General features: G+C 32.2%; 2 protein-coding genes across 2 annotated transcripts; both read left to right on the top strand.

Moving 5' to 3' along the window:
• Positions 1-4,041: 4,041 nt before the first annotated feature.
• On the top strand, positions 4,042-12,584 carry LOC117928756 (general transcription factor IIF subunit 2). The gene is made up of 6 exons (XM_034848761.1): positions 4,042-4,270; positions 7,213-7,321; positions 10,753-10,883; positions 10,969-11,037; positions 11,217-11,363; positions 12,130-12,584. The coding sequence occupies exons 1-6, from the start codon at positions 4,073-4,075 to the stop codon at positions 12,247-12,249; spliced, it is 774 nt and encodes a 257-aa protein (XP_034704652.1). The 5' UTR covers positions 4,042-4,072; the 3' UTR covers positions 12,250-12,584.
• Positions 12,585-13,447: 863 nt separating this feature from the next.
• LOC117928755 lies at positions 13,448-17,352 on the top strand. The gene is made up of 4 exons (XM_034848760.1): positions 13,448-13,742; positions 15,290-15,458; positions 15,815-16,108; positions 16,362-17,352. The coding sequence occupies exons 2-4, from the start codon at positions 15,309-15,311 to the stop codon at positions 16,992-16,994; spliced, it is 1,077 nt and encodes a 358-aa protein (XP_034704651.1). The 5' UTR covers positions 13,448-13,742; positions 15,290-15,308; the 3' UTR covers positions 16,995-17,352.
• Positions 17,353-18,338: the final 986 nt, after the last annotated feature.

The following is an 18,338-nucleotide window of genomic DNA, read 5'->3' as shown; positions in this document are numbered from 1 at the left end:
ACGTTTGAAATTTTTTTAATAAATGATAAAATAAGCAATAAAACACACATTAAATTTATTTTGTAAGTATAATTAATATAAGTATAATCAAGGATAATATTTATCAAATTTTTAAAAAAAATAATTAGTTTAAATTTCTTTAATATAGTGATATTAATTTATTTTAAAAATTAAAAACACATGTTTTATTATATTTTAAATAAAAAATTCAATCACTTTATATAATTTATTTATTTATAATTTAATTTCTAAAATTTTATTATAAAATTGTGATGATAACTTTTTGTTATTAACGTTAATTTATTTAAATAATTAAAATTATTAAAAATTATATTAATAATTTATCTTATCAAATTAATTTTAATTTATAAAATATTAGAAGTTCATTAATTTTTTAAAATAAAATTTTAATAAATTTACATTTTTCATATTTTAAAATAAAATAAAATTAAAATGATAAAAATAAATAAAAACAAAAATGAAATGATAGTTGTGAAATCGATGTTTGGTTAATCTCGATTTTGATGATAACAAAATAAGGTTTACAACTAATGATTGTATTTCAAGTTTGATTAGGCAATACGATTTCCAAAATAGCAATCATAAAGACAAATCAAGTCAAAGAGAAATCATGAAGAAGAAGAAGAATACTTCAAAGAGAAGTATTTTTCAAGACTCAAGCTTCATAAGATCTCTTTGTAAGGTTGTTGGTATACTAAGATTTTTATGAATTACATTATTTATTTATGCACTAAAATCATTCAAAAGTTATTTTGTTTTAAATTTTTTAAAATTTGATGATTTCATGTTTTCAACTAAAACATTGCATCAAATGTTTTCCAAACTTATTTAAAATGTTTCAAGTTGAAAAAATTGGTTGTTGAGCTAAAGACGGCTCAACCGATTGAACTAGATGAGGAACCGGTCGACCCTCTAGCTTAATCGATCGTTGCAAAAGTCCTTATCTCTCTTCCAGAACGGTTGTTCAACCAATCAACGAGTGAACAGTACCCGATCGACCCCCACCTCAATCGGTCAAGGTATGAAAAGTAATTGATCGAGGTCCAACGATCACCTACCAAGTATTAAATGCTAACAGCTAGTCAATCGGTCAACCCTCAGCTCGACTGGTTGAACCTCCAACGGCCAGTTTGGTTGTTTTCTTCTATGAAAATACTCAAATCTTCATTGTTTCATGAACTTAACATTTCCAAACCATTCTTAAATATATTTGAGCATTGGAATAGTGTTTTTTAGTGCACCATTGTTCTAAAACTTGCATATCTTTAATGCACTATTCAATCATAGTTTTTCTTGTATCATTTGAACCTAAAGTTTTGTACTAGGATTTTGTAAAATTATTTGTATATCTTTGAGAGGAAGAATTTAAGTGTGAGGTATCACTTAGAAATTCTCAAGTATGTGGTATCACTTGAGAGGTTGTCTAAGAATGGGGAATCTCTTGAGGATTGTAAATGGTGATTGGAACCAAAAGTCCAAGATGGTGGATTGGAACCATAGTCCAATTGTACTGCTTAAAGGTTTGATTTGAAAACCTTAAAATAGTGGAATCTCAAGCTTGGGATTAAAGATAGAGGAGAGTGGATGTAGGTCGAGTTGAACCGAACCACTATAAAATCTCGTGTTTGCATTCTTTCTTCCCTATTCTTTTACTTTATATGCAATTGTCTTTATATTGTTTTATTATATATTTGCATATAATTATCGTTTGCACTCATATAATTTTAATTTGCAAAAAGACACCATCACCCTTTTCACTCCCTCCCTCTAGGGTGATTACCATAGGTTGGATTATCATAATTTTTATAACAATATAAATTATTTAAAATAGGATGAATGAAATAAATATGAAAGGGAGAAGTGGAATTTGATTCAATAATATGAAAATATTTAGAAAAAAAAACCTCAAATATTTTAAATTAATATTATCTTATCTATTTAAAAATAATTTGAAATGGTTGCACTTTTTAATGAGTCATCAAATTATTCCCAAAAGTATCCCTTTACTTGCCATAACATCCAAATAATTGAACAACTAAACTCTTTACGTAGATATTTCATTTATTTCATATATATTATTTCTATTTTATTCATGATTTTTTTTTCTCTAGAAACATTATAAAGTAAGAATTTGAAAAGAAAAAAAAGAGTTTATTATAGTATTAATAAGTTAAAAATAAATTCACATTCTTTATATAAATAAAACAATAAAAAATTTTATTATTAATATAACTTAATTGTTTAATATAACAGCAAATAAATTTATTGTAAGAGTTTTCCTATATAAAATGTTTTACAATATGGTTGTATTTTGAATATAGTATAAAAACTATAAGTAAATAATTATTTATATTAAATAAATTAATCATAATTAAAATAATTATATATTACTAAATTATTATTATATTAATAAATAATCTATTACTTTGTGAATGTGAGTAATTTAATTAATAGAATTTTTGACAATATTTACTTTAAGAAACTAAAATAAGAATCTTATGAGTTGTTTGTTTCCAGACAAAGAAAAAAAATCCTCAAATAATAAAATAATAATAATAATAAATATAAACAATTATGGAGGAGTCTATTTATTAATTGATTTAAATAACATGACAAGTAAAATGACATTTTTTTTTTAATAATTGGATGATTCATTTAAAAATGCATGTGTTCAAATTGTTTAATATAGATAAATATAATACTAATTTAAACTTTTTAGGGTTATTTTTTTCATATATTTTCATAGTGAATCAAATCTCACTTTTCTCAATATGAAAAACAATTAAAAATAAAAAGAGAATACAATATAAAAGGTTAATATAAATAAATAATAATAATTAAAAAAAAGAAACGAAATTTTTAAAAAAATTTGGCAATTTTTTTTTAAAAAATCTATGATTTATTGGCGATTTCTTAAATAAATTGTTAATTTATGAATTTCTTCACATCTCACATCATATTTTGTTGCCAAAATTTCGGTCCTTCACGGATGGTGATATTTTGCCGAAATTTCTCTTAACTAGTAATCGGTAGCCACCTCCAATATTAATATTGTGATGAAATATTCGGATTTTTCAATCCATATTCTTGACTCAAAATGTCATTCATTTTTATGGAAAATATAATTTTTTCCTCCTGATTGAGTTTTTATTTGAAGTATTTTTAATTAAAATGTGTTTTTTCAAAACATTTGTGGAAACAACACTATAAATATGGTATAATTCGATCAAGTTTTTGTTAAAAAAAATAGATGAATTGATATGTTCACTTTATTTTCGAATCAAAAGAGACCTTTTAATGATGAAAAAATTGAATCTAATCACATTTTATTGAGATTATTTTAGTTTGATTTAAGTGACTATGTAAGTTAATTTAAATCCGAAATTTATTTTATTTTTAAAACTAATTGAAATTTACTTGAATTTGATTTGGTGTTCAAAATATGTTTAAAAAAAATTAATTCAAAATCTAGTGAATATATTTAGAATTTTGATAATTTAATAATAATGAATTAATGTCATTAAACATGGTATAATTATTATATATAAGTTTTAAAATGTGGATTTGACTTGATTTTTTTTTTATCGATGATAATGTTAGTTTTGAAAGGTTTATTGGTTTTTTATTTTTTCATTAAAAATTTTTATTTATATTAAAAATTATTTTCTAAAAATACTATAATAATTTATTATAGTTCTTCATACGAAAACTTTTGATCACCTTCGGAAGTGTCCGAGGTGGCAAGTGAGAAAACTGAAAAAGTAGAAGAAAAAATTGTCGTTACCAATTTTTATGAATTCTGATGTGGAAAATAAAAATAATTTACCTTCTTCAAATAAATGGGCTGAAATGGGTAAAACCGGCATTTTCAAGGAATCTGTATTATTTTTTCTCTTCTTGCAAATCCACGTGTCAAAATTGGGTCCCACGCGCACAGACGAGTACGGTGTACTACCACGGGTCTGAAAATATATAAATAAGAGAGGGAGGCGTTGGTTACATTGAGGGAGATTCTGAAAAACCGTTTCTTCCATTTCCCAGCAGCTCTGCCATGGCTGAAGGCAGCAGCAACAATGCGAATGTGGACACCAGCAGATCGGAAAGGGCAGTCTGGCTCATGAAGTGCCCGCCGCTGGTGTCTCGGTCCTTGAGCTCTTCCTCTGCCTCCGACTCTCTGCGTCCCGTCGCCAAGGTCATTGTCTCCCTCGACCCTCTCCTCGCCAACGACGACGACGATTCTCCTCCTCAGGTCCTCTATTTATTTGTTTTTTATATTTTTTTGTACGTGTTCTCTCTCTACACGAGAATGTGTACGCACTATCACGCATTTCTATGTGTTGATTTATTTACTGTCATTGTAGGGCTTTGTGGTTGTTTCGTGCTTCGAATCGAGGTTTTTTTTTTTTATTCTTTTGGTTTTTTTGGTGTTGTGATGGATTTTCTGGGTTTGGAAGTTTTGGCGTTTGATGGGACTTGGAAGTTAATGGTATGTTTGGTTGCGGAGAAAAGGTGGAAAAAAAGCGGAGAAATTGAATTTTTTCTTTTTAATATATGCTTTTGGGGGCCAACATTCAGTTAACCGAGCCTATTCCCTTTGCAAATGTTGTGTGACATTTAGGGTTTTATGAATTTTCTGTGCATACATTTGCTTTTGAATCAACAGATTTTTATTTTCTGTATTCTTGTTGTGTTCTTTTGGCGTGGCTTTTGTGGTATTTGATGAGCGCTGATGGTCTGTTTGGTTGCTGAGAGAAAGTTAGAAAAAACTAGAATTTAGAACTTTGGATACTCAGATATTGAATTTTCTGATGTCTGTGACCCTGCCGAGATAATAAATTGGGATATTTGGTTGTAATGGCTAAAAATGACCTCCCTTACTCATTATTCAGGAAATGACCCATTTAAGACATTTTACTCTTTCTTTAATCCCTTTAAAAACGTCATTGTTCTCTCATTTCTAACCCATTTTCCTCTCATTTCTGCCACCTCCATTTTTTTAGTGAAGTTCAAGTCCTAGAGCAAAGATGAACTGATAAAAGATTAGAGTTTTACCGGCTTCAAAAATTAGAGAGCAACGTTCTCTCATCTTTCTTTCTTTTTTGAAGATTCTGCACATTCTCCATTTTTCTCTTTGTTCTTGGTTAGGGTTTTTTTTTTTAGTTTTGTATGAACTTCGATAATGTTGAAGACGAGGTCGAATGGAAAGTTGGCTAAATCTCTAGATTTTAGTTGGTGTTGTTGGCCTTTTTTTAAATAAAAAAAATTGATGATTGTCTACAGTTTTTTTTTTTTAACAAAAACCTTGAATTACACTCAACTGATTAAAGAATTGAGATTTCAACCTTAATACTTCAATTATATTTACATTCAAATAAACATTCTAACTAAAAGCGTAACTTTAATCAAGTTCTTTGTAGATGAAACATAACTTAACTCCAATTAAGTTCTTTTTAAGTGAAACTTAACTATAGTACAATTCAAGTAATCATTATGACTAAGAACTTAATACTAGTCAAGTTATTTATAAATGAACTTAATCATAATGTATCGTAATTTTTTTTCTTAATTTACATCAAGTTTATGACTTGGCAATATCTTGAATGAGAACAAAAAGAAGAATGAGTTGTCATATGTTACTCTCAAATTTTTATTTTTAATTGTCTGTTTTTTTTTTTTTTTTTTTTTGGAATAGTTGCAATGATGGTGAGAACATGGATTTATGAGAAAAAGCTTCATGAGGACATCATGAGATGAGAAGAGGTCTTCCTAGAATATCATCAATCAAGAAAGAAAGAGAGTGAGTCTAAGAAGGAAGAGAGTGAGTTAAAAAGCAAATGAAAAAAGAAAGTTACAAAGAAATCATGTAGGGGCTTTATAAGATGTAATTGAATGAAGATAAAGTCTTAGTGTTGAGAGACTAAATTAGAGATGAAGTTATGTTGGGTCTAGAGAGCTAGAGATACTAATGGGTCTAGAGAGAGATTAAAGTGGATAAGAAGAAACGAAAGAGAAAAAAAATGCTTTTGTAGGGAAATAAAACAGAGGGGCAAAATTGTCCAAAGGTGGTCAAATTTTAACAAAAAATTAATGAGGAGAGTCACCTTTGCAATTTTGTGATTATTTTGACCCACCCATGCAAATAACCCTAATAAATCCAGCCTCTGGAGCATTGTGCAGCTAGCTGGCTTGTATTTTGTTGTTTCTAGGGTTTTATGATTGCTCATGAGCATGCATTTGATTACGAACTGGTAATGTGGTGTTTAATGATGATTTACCCTGTGAGCTGGCTGAGAAAATGTGTAAAATGAGGGAAAACTAAATTTAAAGAAAAAAAAAGGAAAGAAAGGAACTGAGAAGGAAAAAAAAAGGAAGAAATAAATTTCAAATCTTAGAAATTTTCATTGCTTAGGGACCAGAAAAATGTGACTTCAATTCAATTGAACCTAATATAAATATTTTTCTTGTATTGTGTGATTTCTCTTGCTTGTGTACATGTATTTGCTTTCAAATCAAAATCTTTCTTGTGTGTCCCTAGTGGTTTTCTTGCTTTGCACCATGTGGGAGCTGTTGAGAGCCATAATTTGTTTAGTCTTTAAAAAAATGGTAGGCAAAGCGAAGAAATTGAAAGCTTAGTGTGTGGGAAAATAATGGACGAGTGTTTTAACTAGTAGAATCATTCTTGACGACAGTCTGTAAATTGAGTAAAGCTAATAAAAAATAGCCAAATTACTGGTGTTAACCCTTAGTTGTTGGGTTCTTGTTATTAGAAATTCATTCAAACTGTTTAATTAAGCTGTCGCTACTAGGATCCTCTTTTGAACTAATCAATATAACTGTTAGTGTTAGCTGTTGGATAACAAAGTTTATTTGGGAAAATATTTAAAGGGTAATGTGGCTGATATTCTGAGTTAAAACTTTATTAGAATTATATGTGCGTCTATATATATATATATATTCAACATACCAATTCAATTTCCTATGTGAAGTCTAATATTGAATTGTGGTTTTATGCTGGCCAATAGAGCATTTTTGGCACTTTTAGTTTTGTGTATGCCACATTCATGCACATCAATGTGTTCAAGGTCTCAAAGCTTCAGAAATACTAAAGTACAAATTGCTTAATTTTGGAGAATGGCTCTCTGGATCTTTAAATTACTTCCAATTATAATTCATAATTTAAATTATGATCAGTTTACTATGGAATTGGCTGGCACCGAATCTGGAAATGCACCTAAGTGTTACTCTATGGACATGTCCCAAGACTTTATCCCAATGGCTGTCTTTTCTGAATCATCTCAAGGTGAGTATGCATATTTTCTATTGTTTTATTGTCATGAAATTGAGTTGCATGAATGGAAGGCTTCTATTATACTCTGTCAATTGGGTAGTTTACTCCGTTATAGTGCAAATCAGTCCATCTTCATGCGTTTGTCTCTAATTTTCCTTCCCCACTCTTTTCTTATGGAAGGATGTGTATGATATGATTTTAGCATGTGAAGTTGAAGTCATTTTTCATGACATGTCATCTATAAACATGTATCTGTTACATTTTTCTAATTCCAATAAAGCATTGAATGCATGCATCAAATCCAAGATTTAATAATCCAAGCATTGAGTGGCTCATGAACAAAAGGAAACTAAGTGGCACTTTTCTTTCCTTCTATTGGAAACCAGACAAAAAAATTCATACTTTCATTAACCAAGAAATATGATATCATATTTTTTTCCTTTCCTGCATTTTCTGAACAACCAAACTGAATTTTTTTGTTTCATCAAGCATAATATTATAAAACAGAAATTGAAGAAAAAAAAAATCATTTTTCTCTACTTTTCCTTCACTTTCTCTACAAACAAATTGAATCTACCAAATTCTCAGCAAGCAAAACAATAGTGTTGAGTAACCAATTTTCCTAAAGCTTAAAGTAAGCCCACAATACATATCATGCTCCTCTAGCACTCTCCCTCTCTCACGTGCACTTAAGCTGTTAAAATTTAGGCAATGATGCTTTCTCAACAAACAAATTGAAACTACCTAATTCTCATCAATCAAAACAATGGTGTTGAGTAACCAATTTTTTTAAAAGCTTAAGCTTCAAACACCCTCCTGTATCCCCACCAACCTCACACGTGTCCGACCCATGTGGGAGCTGTAGACAAATCACATATTGATACATTATTAGATAGATAAATAGATTGAAGAACTTGAACTTGAGATCTCCAATTAACCAAAGCTTTGATACCATGTTAAGTAATCAATTTTCAAAGTTGAAGTTGTTATGATTTGAGCCTACAATACATATCATGCTCCAACAAACACAGAAAGGTGAAATTTGAAAAGATAAAAATGTCAATTTCTTTTTCCCCTCCTCTTTCTTATTAATCAACAAAAAAATCTCTACTTCCTCATAAACCAAAATTACATAAAAATGAAGTTCAAAAAAGGAAAAATAAGATCTTTTAATTTCTGTTAGTTTCATCTAGTTTCAAGGCAACTAAACAAAAATTTTGTACTTCCTTAGTAGTCATAATGTGAAATCAAAGTAATGTTGTTTTCTTTTCCTTTTCTCTACCTTTTTTGCAACCAATCAGAAAAATTTCCCCCCACCCTCAACAATCAAAAAGCAAAAACAAAAATATAAATATTTATAATATGAATTAAAACTTCTTTTTCTCTTCAGTTTCTCTACTTTACCTACAACTAAGCGAAATATCTCCTTTCTTAGCAACTAAAACAACAGAAAGGTAGGAAACACTTTTTAGGAAAATTATTATTTCTTTATTTCCTCTATGATAAATAGACAATCCCACCTTTAGCTACTTTTTCTCATTGTTCATAAGAAGAGCCTAAAGACAGTTTTAAGCCATAAAAGCTTGTTGTGTGTGTGGAGTTTTTTTTTTTTTTTTTTCACCAAGAATAACTAGGGGCTGTGGGAGAATGAAAAACAGGTAGCTAACCTACTCCTGGCTGTTGTGAGCAACCTAATGCCTGAACGAGCCACTAATAGCTGAGATTCTGATCCTGTATGTCCATCTCAGATCAAAACCCTTGGTTCATAGAAGGCTTCAAGCCTAGAAATTAATAAAAACATTTGTTCCTTGTGTATTTGAATTTGGAGTTTTTGACTTTAGAGAAGACAAAGTTGGTGTGGAAGCCTTCTAGACTGATTGCTTTTGTTTTTCACAAAGTGCTATTTTTGGTACCAATACTTCCTTCCCATTGCCAATACTCTGGGATTCCAGTGCCCCATCTAAGGTTGGTGTTTTTGTGTTGGGAGCTGTTTGGGGGGTTCTGACAGTTGACCAGCAGCAGAGGGGTAGGTTTTACTGAATTTGGTGTGACATGTGCAAACAGGAACCAACCAATTTCTTTCTCAGTAATTGTGTTACCAGTTGCAGCCTATGTCCACTGTTATTTTCTACATTTGGAGTCCCTTGGATTCTGCTCAGTCCTTTTTTATCCTGCTGGCAAGGAAGTTTTGTTGGAAGAGAAGGAAAGTGCGGAGACAGCCTGCTGTATTTGTTTTGCCATCAAATGGGACCCCATATGATCTATCACATGGAAATTTTGGGTACCCGCACGGTATTGGTTTTTTGGATCTGTTCTCATAGAAGCTACGGGGAACTTTTAGAGTTCTAATATGGACATACTTCACTTTTTCTTTTCCCCTCTTTAATAGGTAAATTAGATGTGTAAGAGAAGCACCAAATAGGAGCACAAGCCATGCATACAGGATGCATATAACGATCACTTGTTTTACACCATAAGGAACTTCCTAAAGAGAAATAAATTCTGTAGAGGATGGACATACTTTTTTTTTTTTTTTTTTTTATGTATACAAGGATCACCTAAAAAGATGGAGAAAAAAAACCTCATTACAACTTAAGGACCTTTCCAAACAACAATAAAATCAAATAAAGGATGAAGATACATTATTTTGTTGTGTTTCTGGTCACTCCTGCATTTTAGTTATATATGTATGCATTCATGTGTATTACTATCTTTAAAGTCCTCTAATGGTAATACTTTGCTTTAAAGAGGATAAAAGAATTTCTTTCCATCTCTATTTGGTTTGTTGTTTTCATCTCATATTTCAATTAGGACTTAAATTTTTATTCACTTCTATCATTTCACTTTTTTTTTTTTGAAAAATAAAGTAACATTAAAGTAATGAGGGGTGGTTGTAGTTTATATTTTGTATTTACATTTTTTTTTTTAAAAAGAATCCTAAAAGGAGAATAGAGATGTTGCAGTCAGGCTTAAATTTAGGCTTTCATAAGTAGTAGAAAAAAAGGAGTCCAGTAATGAAATATCGTTTTGCAACAAATAGTTTCAAAAGGGAAAGGATAAAGAGCTCTGTATGTGGGCAGTGTCTTGAACTTGTTAATTAGATTTAAAAAGCAATGCCATTAATTAATGGAAGTTCCTGATCAAACTTCTGGATTAAGTTGGACCTAGATCAGAATACAGTTTATCCTTGTATCCTTCTGAAAATATTTTGTTGTTAGTTCTGTTTTTGTATGCCACTATTTTTATTGCTTTTTCATACCTTAGAGATGCTCTAGAACTGAATTGGGAAGTTAAGGAGAATGAGGAGAGCCATAGCCCACTTATTTTCTAAACGTGATGAGCTAGCTTCTATTTTGTGTTGTGCCTTTACTAATTAATATTTTTCATTTAGGACTGTCAGTTTGGCAAATTTCACTAATGTGGATACAATTCCTTCATTGTAGGAAGAACCGCAGTGGAGGGGAAAATACTTAACAAATTTGACATGAAGCCCCATAATGAAAACATTCAGAACTATGGTAAACTCTGTCGTGAGCGGACAAGCAAATATATGACCAGAAGTAGACAGATACAGGTTCTAGTGATTGCTTCATATATTTGTGAGGACACCTGATACATTTTCTTTAGTCTTATTCTACTTCTTTAAATCCCATTCTCAGGTGATTGACAATGATAATGGGTCACATATGCGGCCTATGCCAGGGATGGTAATAGCTTCTGCAGTCAGTGTAAGTATGGGCATGGCTACTTCCTTTTTTTGGGTGTAGCTTTCTTAAGTCTTGCTTTGTGTTTGCTTGTTTGCAGGGTACTTACCTTATTTTGCCATTGTATGTGAATGTTGGAACTTGGAACATATTTTTGACCATCTAGTGTTTCATATAAGGAGAGCTGCTGTCTTTTTTAATAGGATAAGAAGAAAATGCCAACTAAGGGATCGGACATGAAAAGAACGAGAAGGGACCGGGGAGAGATGGAAGAAATTTTGTTTAAGCTCTTTGAAAGGCAACCAAATTGGACTTTAAGACAGCTGATCCAGGAGACAGACCAACCTGAAGTATGTTTTTATTCACTCCTTTCTGCATAAATTTTAGAGGTTCATTTTTTTTTAATCTTAGTAATCTTCCGCCTGCACCCTTATTTAGAACCATTCTACCTAAGCAGTTAGTGCAACTAAGCCTTTTAAATCAAAACTGTTTTGTTCATGTATGAAATCTTCAAAAATCCATTGCACCACTTCTAGTTTTTTCCATCTAGTTGCCACTCGACTAATAATCATTTCATCATCTACATAGGGGCACATAATTCTTGACTGGTAGTTAAGTTGCCTTTAAGAATAGTAGTCCCTGGGGACAAGCTCAGGGGGCAAGGAGTTGGTTTATGGATGAGTGGTTTAAGGTTCAATACTACTAACCGAATAAAGTTTGACAGTCAGAAAAGAAAAAAAAAAACCTTTGAGGAGTGTGCAACTCTACTATGTTTATTTCTTTCTCCAGGTATTGTTAAAAGGCATATTATTCAATGAAAATTTCCATAATTGATTGCTTGAGCTCTTTTGCAACCGTGAATCCAAACATGAGGGTTTGTTAAATTAGTATGTACAACTAAACCAACCCTTGGTAAAGCATCCTGCTTTGCTATTGCAATATAAACTCTGTATTTGTAAGGAGCTATCCATTTGCTATAATCAGATCAAAATTTCCAATTAGTGAAAAACTGAAAATTTGCAGTCTATGAATGAATATTTTATGGGTGAACTAGTTTTTTTTGGTTTGGTGCTTGTTCTGCTGTTTTTTCTGTGTTAACTGACAGATGCTCCACAGCAATTTCTGAAAGATTTGCTGAAGGATCTCTGTGTCTACAACAACAAGGGAACTAACCAAGGAACATACGAGCTGAAGCCAGAATACAAAAGATCGGGTGAGGAATCAACTCCCAAATAGGTCGTAGGATGTTTATTCATGAATCATGGACTCCAGGTGAAGGCCTGGGTTACCATTACTGGACTTCGCAACTTTGGCGTTCCTCCTTTTAAACAGAGTTCTGCTAGATTCTCTACTGCATCAATGGAAGTTGAGAGAAAATAAACCCAAAAAAAAAAAGAAAAAAAAGAAAGGAAAATACATTAAATTTATGTGGCCTCTTTTCTCTGATTTGCAGTTCGGGGATTTTTTTTTCCCCTCTCTGTTAACATTAGGCAACAGATGGTACCATTTCTTGTAAATCTTTTGTCAACAGAGATTGAATATCCAAATTTTGCATCACAGTTGAAGCATAATATTTATATTTGCAAGTTGCTGGTACAATTCTAATGATCATTTATGTGAAGATTAGTCGGGGGAAAAAAGGGACACATTAGAGTTTGACCATAATATACACGAGTATTTTTTCGGTGTATATTAAAAAGACATCATCACTCAGACAATTTATACATTTTTAAGTCTCGTTTTTGTATTATTGTACTTTGGCCTTATTTGATTAAACCTTATTCAAAGATTTAAATCTTATCATACATATCTAACGATCTGACTCAACATTTTTCGAACTAATTATTAACAATTCTACATGCATTTTTCATGCACATGGGTAATAAATATCTTAGGGTTTTTGAGGTGAAATAGAAATGTTGTTTAGTAAAATGAGTTGTCCCTTGTGATGAAATTGAAATATTTGGACCGCTTGGCTGTGCCGTTTTCATATTTGCCAAGGCATTCTCTAACCCTAAATGAGGACCCCATAAGAGAAGAAAATCATCCAATAATGGCACTTATTTAAAAGTCGTTAAATTGAAGAATGTCATGTCTAAAATGCTTCAATATTAAAATATGGGTGGTGGATGTTTGACACAACCATTTTAAATGTAGTAGTAGTAGTAGTTGGTGGGTGATAGATGCCTAGATGGCATGCACCTACACATGCCCATTTTGCCAAAAAGTCAAGCTTATCTTTTTCATATTTCCTTTCACCATACATATTTCCGCCCTTCTATCACACCTTTAAAAGTTGACAATCTTTTTTCATTCATACCAAAAATTATGCAAAGACATTTTCACATATTTGGCAGCAAAAAAATCCCCCAAAAAAAAAAAAAAAAACACCCAAAATCTTGGGAATCTTCTTCATTGACCATCTCTTTTGGGAATATTGGAACCAACGCGTCCGGCTTCCCAAGGGGTAGGGTGAAACGCAGCGTTTAGGTGCATGATTCACGTGTTGCGATGTGGCCTCGCCCAAAGAAAGAAGGAAAGAGAGAAAGAGAGGAGAGCTGCCAAAAGTTGACCGGACATACCAAACTTGGAATACCAGTTCCACCCAATTGTATGTCAAAGTAGGCGTGTGGGCAACACAACTTTAATACTCTCTGAAAGCCTCTCTCTCTTTTGATTCCTTTCTTCCTTTCTCATTCTGGGTTTTTTGTGCGCCTTAACGTTTACAGGTAATTCTTCTACCATTTAGTTCCTTTTTTTTGGGGGGTTGATTTGTTGTCTGTGATTTGGTACTTTTTTTCATTTGTTAGTTTTTGGAATTGAGGATTGATGGTTTTATTTGGATGGTGTTGGTGTGATTTTTATGAACAGTTTTGTTTTGGGTGGAATTTTGGGGGGTTTGGAGTATTGATGTTCTTGTATGAGCATTTTTGTTGATTTAGATGTGTTGTTTTTTTTTTTGAAAAAGAAAGGAGATTGGGAGTCTGGATCTCATGATTTCCACCGTTTGGAGCCTGTGAGAATAAAAAACGAAAAAAAAAAAAAACTATCTAATCCAGCTACCTGCCGTTTGTTTGCTTTTATTTTCTTTTGGAAAATCTGATGAACCATGAAGCAGGATGTTGGAATTTCTTTTTTCTTTTGCTTTTTGACCAACAAATGGTGATTTTTTATGTTGCAATTTATTGGTCACAAAATGATTCTGATATGTTTTAGGATGTTTGATTGGGTTGTGAAATTTTCTGAAGAATTGTTTCCAGAGGGTTGTGATGCATATTTCTGATTCATGGAGTTCTGGACTTCATGATTCTGTGTGTCTCGGAGAGGAGAAAGGAAGGGTGGGTCAAGAAAGTGTCTTATTCTCTCCGAGATTCAAACTGAGCCGAGAGGTTTATTAGTCAGTTTTTTACAGCTTAGGTTTCAATTGATGATTGTGGTCATACTTTGTCTCGATATGCAAACAGAAATTCATATAGAAAGCACCCAAATTTCTTGATGGTCTTGGTCAATAATTCCCTTTGGTATTCTAATCTGATGATTCTAGTTATTTGCTTCTTGTTTTCACACTTACCCAAGAGCATGTGTATGCCATATGGTGCGACTGTTACTTATTTTGTAGTTTGCTACTCTCCATTAGGCGAGCTGCTGACTCTAGTTTCTGGTCTTATACAAACCATGCTGGATTTGACCAGCTTCACATCCTATGTTCTGCATGTTCTTTACAGCCCAGCTATGTTCTAAGCTTGAGCTAGACCTAAACATCGGCAAAGTGTTTTCCTTCCCAATACCCTAGTTCAAACTATTTTTTTCTGATATTCATGAATTTAAGCCATGTTTACTTCTATGTTAATTTAAGTCTGTAACCATCTTTGTTTTCTCTTTCTTGACACTTTTATGATGTATCACTCCATGGAGGTTGGTGTTTATCATTTATTATGTCTTGGGTTGGCTTTTTGTACATCTAGAATTATGTAGTTGTGTGCACTCATATCTAGGTTCCAAATTGGTTCTTTTTGGGATGTGTGGGCTTTTTGGTTATAAATGATGATGATAGATGACTTTTTTGCTTGCGATTTAATTGATGGGATTTTTAACATATGGAGATTCTTTCTGTACATGCTTTATGTTATAGTTTTTAAGTTAAAGCCTCTTTGTCTTGATTTTATCTTAGCTTGATCATCAACATACCGAATTTTGGGTTCACATTAAGCGGTTCTCTTTTTGCTCATTGCTTTGTGACGATATTGTTGTTTACTCCTCTTTTTTCATTGTGCAGATAGTTTTGCATTCTGAAAATGGATACTTTCTTCAGAGATTTAAATAAAGGCTTCCTGACTTCTGACAGTCTGCCTTCTCAGCAGGACATACTTAGATGTCCATTTTTGAGGAACATCAATGAACCCACAAATTTCTCCTTTGCCTCACCCATGGCTTTCCCAATGCCTGTAAGTTATTTCTTCTGCTCACTTTCCTTTGCACATGAAGTTATTCTTCTAAATATTGCCATAAGATTTTATTTCATCTGGATCTCAATGAGTTCATGGTTTATAAGCTTATCATACATTTGTTGTTCCACTTTGGCCCAAAAGTGGTGTTTTCAATCACTGATACTTAGGGCTATGCAGACCTTGAAAAGTTATTTAGCTACAGGTCCTCTCACTTATCAGTTTAGGCCCTTCTGTGTGTGGGTTTGTCTTGGACTTCTGTGATGCTTATATGATTGCAGAGGCATGCCTGACTTGGTGAATTGCCAGAAAATTTTAATTGGAACACTTAATGATATTTCTCTCTTTCTGCACAGGTGCGTGGAGCAAAAGGTCCAATTTTTGAAGATGGTCCCAATTTTGATATGGCATTCAGGGTTTTCCATGGCCGTGACGGGGTTGTTCCACTTTCTGGAAGAGTATTCTTGCGTTCTGAGAATTTTGAACCTGAACAGGCCCCACCTCAATTTAATCCTTTAGCTGCAAAGGCAGCCACAATCAGTCTGTCAGGCTTTGGTCTTGGAGGACCCTTCAGTTTTGATTCATTCTCTAATAAGTGGAAGAATCAGAAAAGGGAATCGAAATCATCTAAGAAAGAGCCTTCTTCTGAGGTAGATAATTTCTAAATGAATTTCTAGTCAATTCATGCTCAGAAGCAAACAAAATTCCAAAATTTCATCAAATAAACAAATCTTTTGTGTGAACATATGTTGAAATGAACTGAAACATGAAACTTCTTGTGTTTTTAGATTGCTCGTGACTGAACTGAATGCCAAAATTTTATGAAGAAATTTAGGCCCTCTCTTCATGGTTTAAAGGGATATTTTACTTTTCCATTAACAATCAATTGTTCAAATCTTCCAGAGAGGTGATTCAAAACATGAAGCAATGAGCAACGAGTGGCTAGAAACTGGAAACTGCCCAATTGCCAAGTCGTACCGGGCTGTGAGCCATGTCATCCCAATTGTTGCCAAGGCTCTTCAACCCCCTCCTGGCATGAAATTCAAGTGCCCTCCAGCAATTGTTGCTGCCCGAGCAGCACTAGCACGGACTGCTATGGTGAAGAACCTCCGCCCACAACCCCTACCTGCAAAAATGCTTGTTATTGGTGTCTTAGGCATGGCAGCAAATGTTCCTTTAGGAATATGGAGGGAACACACAGAAAAATTCTCACCTTCCTGGTTTGCAGCCGTCCACGCAGCTGTTCCTTTCATAGCCATGCTTAGGAAGTCCGTATTGATGCCTAAGACAGCTATGGCATTTACCATTGCAGCCTCTATATTGGGACAGGTAATTGGCTCTAGAGCTGAGAGGATCCGGATGAAGACAGTTGCTTCCAGAAGATTGAATCTGGCTGAAAATTCTGTTGTTGGGTCTAGTCAGATGACCCAGATCCAAGTAGTTGGAGTTCAAGGTGGACATTGCGGCAAGAGTGTGGAGTGGGATCCTGTTGCACTTCAGGTAGCTGGACCATCATCACCTAATGTGTTCTGCTGATTCTTTTGAATGCCGGTTTCATTGTGTGTATGGTCTTATTGTTTTCTCCTTTGTCTTTGCTTGAGAGACTTGAATGTTGTATCAATTGAGGGAATAAAATTTCAAGGAAGGTGACATTCTTGTTAGAAGGTTTTTTGAATTTGAATGAGATCTGATAAAATGATGGCAGTAACCATCTGAGAGATGAAACTTGACTACAGCTTTGGGATGAGTGTTGGCCATGCCTTTGTTTATTTCCTGATTTTTTTTATTCTTATGGATATTTGAATTGTTCTTTATAGGATCAATGAATTGCCTTGTTGACCTGAGAATTGGTCCCTGGAAGTAATGGTATTTGAATTGTTCTTGTTCTTGTGGAGGATAAATGTTTCTATTTACCTCTGAATTGATGTTTGGATTTTGAATGAGTATCAACTATTATTTGGGGATATGTAATAATTTTTGGAGGTAGAAGGCCATTTTTCTTACTTCAAAGATGTATAAACACAACTGGCTACCACCATTTTTTTTCCCATTTGTTTTGACTTTCTCAAGTTGCTTTCCTTAAAAGGCAAAACACATGACAGAAACAAGGCCATAGGGCTTGATTGAAAAATGTATTTTCTTGGGAAAACTGGTTTGCTTCATTTTCTTGTTTTTCTTCTTCGTTTTAAGGAAAATTCTAGTTAGATGGAGGATGAGGGAATGATGATCTACCACCACTGAATCCTGCCTTTCATGGTTTGGTTTACAGCACTAAAATATATATATATATATATATATATATATATATATATATATATATATATTTATATGTCATCATATTAAAATAGTTTTTATTTTTACTTTTTATTTTTTATTTTTTTAGTTTTTAGAGACAAAAATAAGATGTTTGGTAAATCAATGTAATATTGTAATATGATAAAATAACTTATTTTAAATATTAAATATTAAATATTAAATAAAAATAATTAATATATTCTCAATTTTAAATTTCTTTTTTATCTATATTCAATAAATTTAAAATTAATGAGGATAATTATTGGTTTAAATTAATAAAATAATTATGTTAATTCATTGAATTAGACAAAATTTTAAATTAAATAACTTTAAACTTAAATTAAAATAGACTAATAAGTTTCAAGTGAAAATAACAAAATAAAAACCCAAATTTTAAAAATTCAAATGTAACACCTTTACCTAGGTTTCATACATTTTTCATAAGATAAAAAATGCATGGAAATGATATCATAAGATAGTATATCAAATGAAATATGCTATCCTATTTTTATATTTACTTTGTAAAATGAATAAAAGATAAATAAAATGGAAATAAGTTATTTTTTAATATTTAAAATAAAAATT

This window comes from Vitis riparia, chromosome 13 (assembly GCF_004353265.1).
Source record: "Vitis riparia cultivar Riparia Gloire de Montpellier isolate 1030 chromosome 13, EGFV_Vit.rip_1.0, whole genome shotgun sequence".
In the NCBI taxonomy this organism is placed as follows: Eukaryota; Viridiplantae; Streptophyta; class Magnoliopsida; order Vitales; family Vitaceae; genus Vitis; species Vitis riparia.
This window is presented reverse-complemented; position numbering and strand designations above follow the sequence as displayed.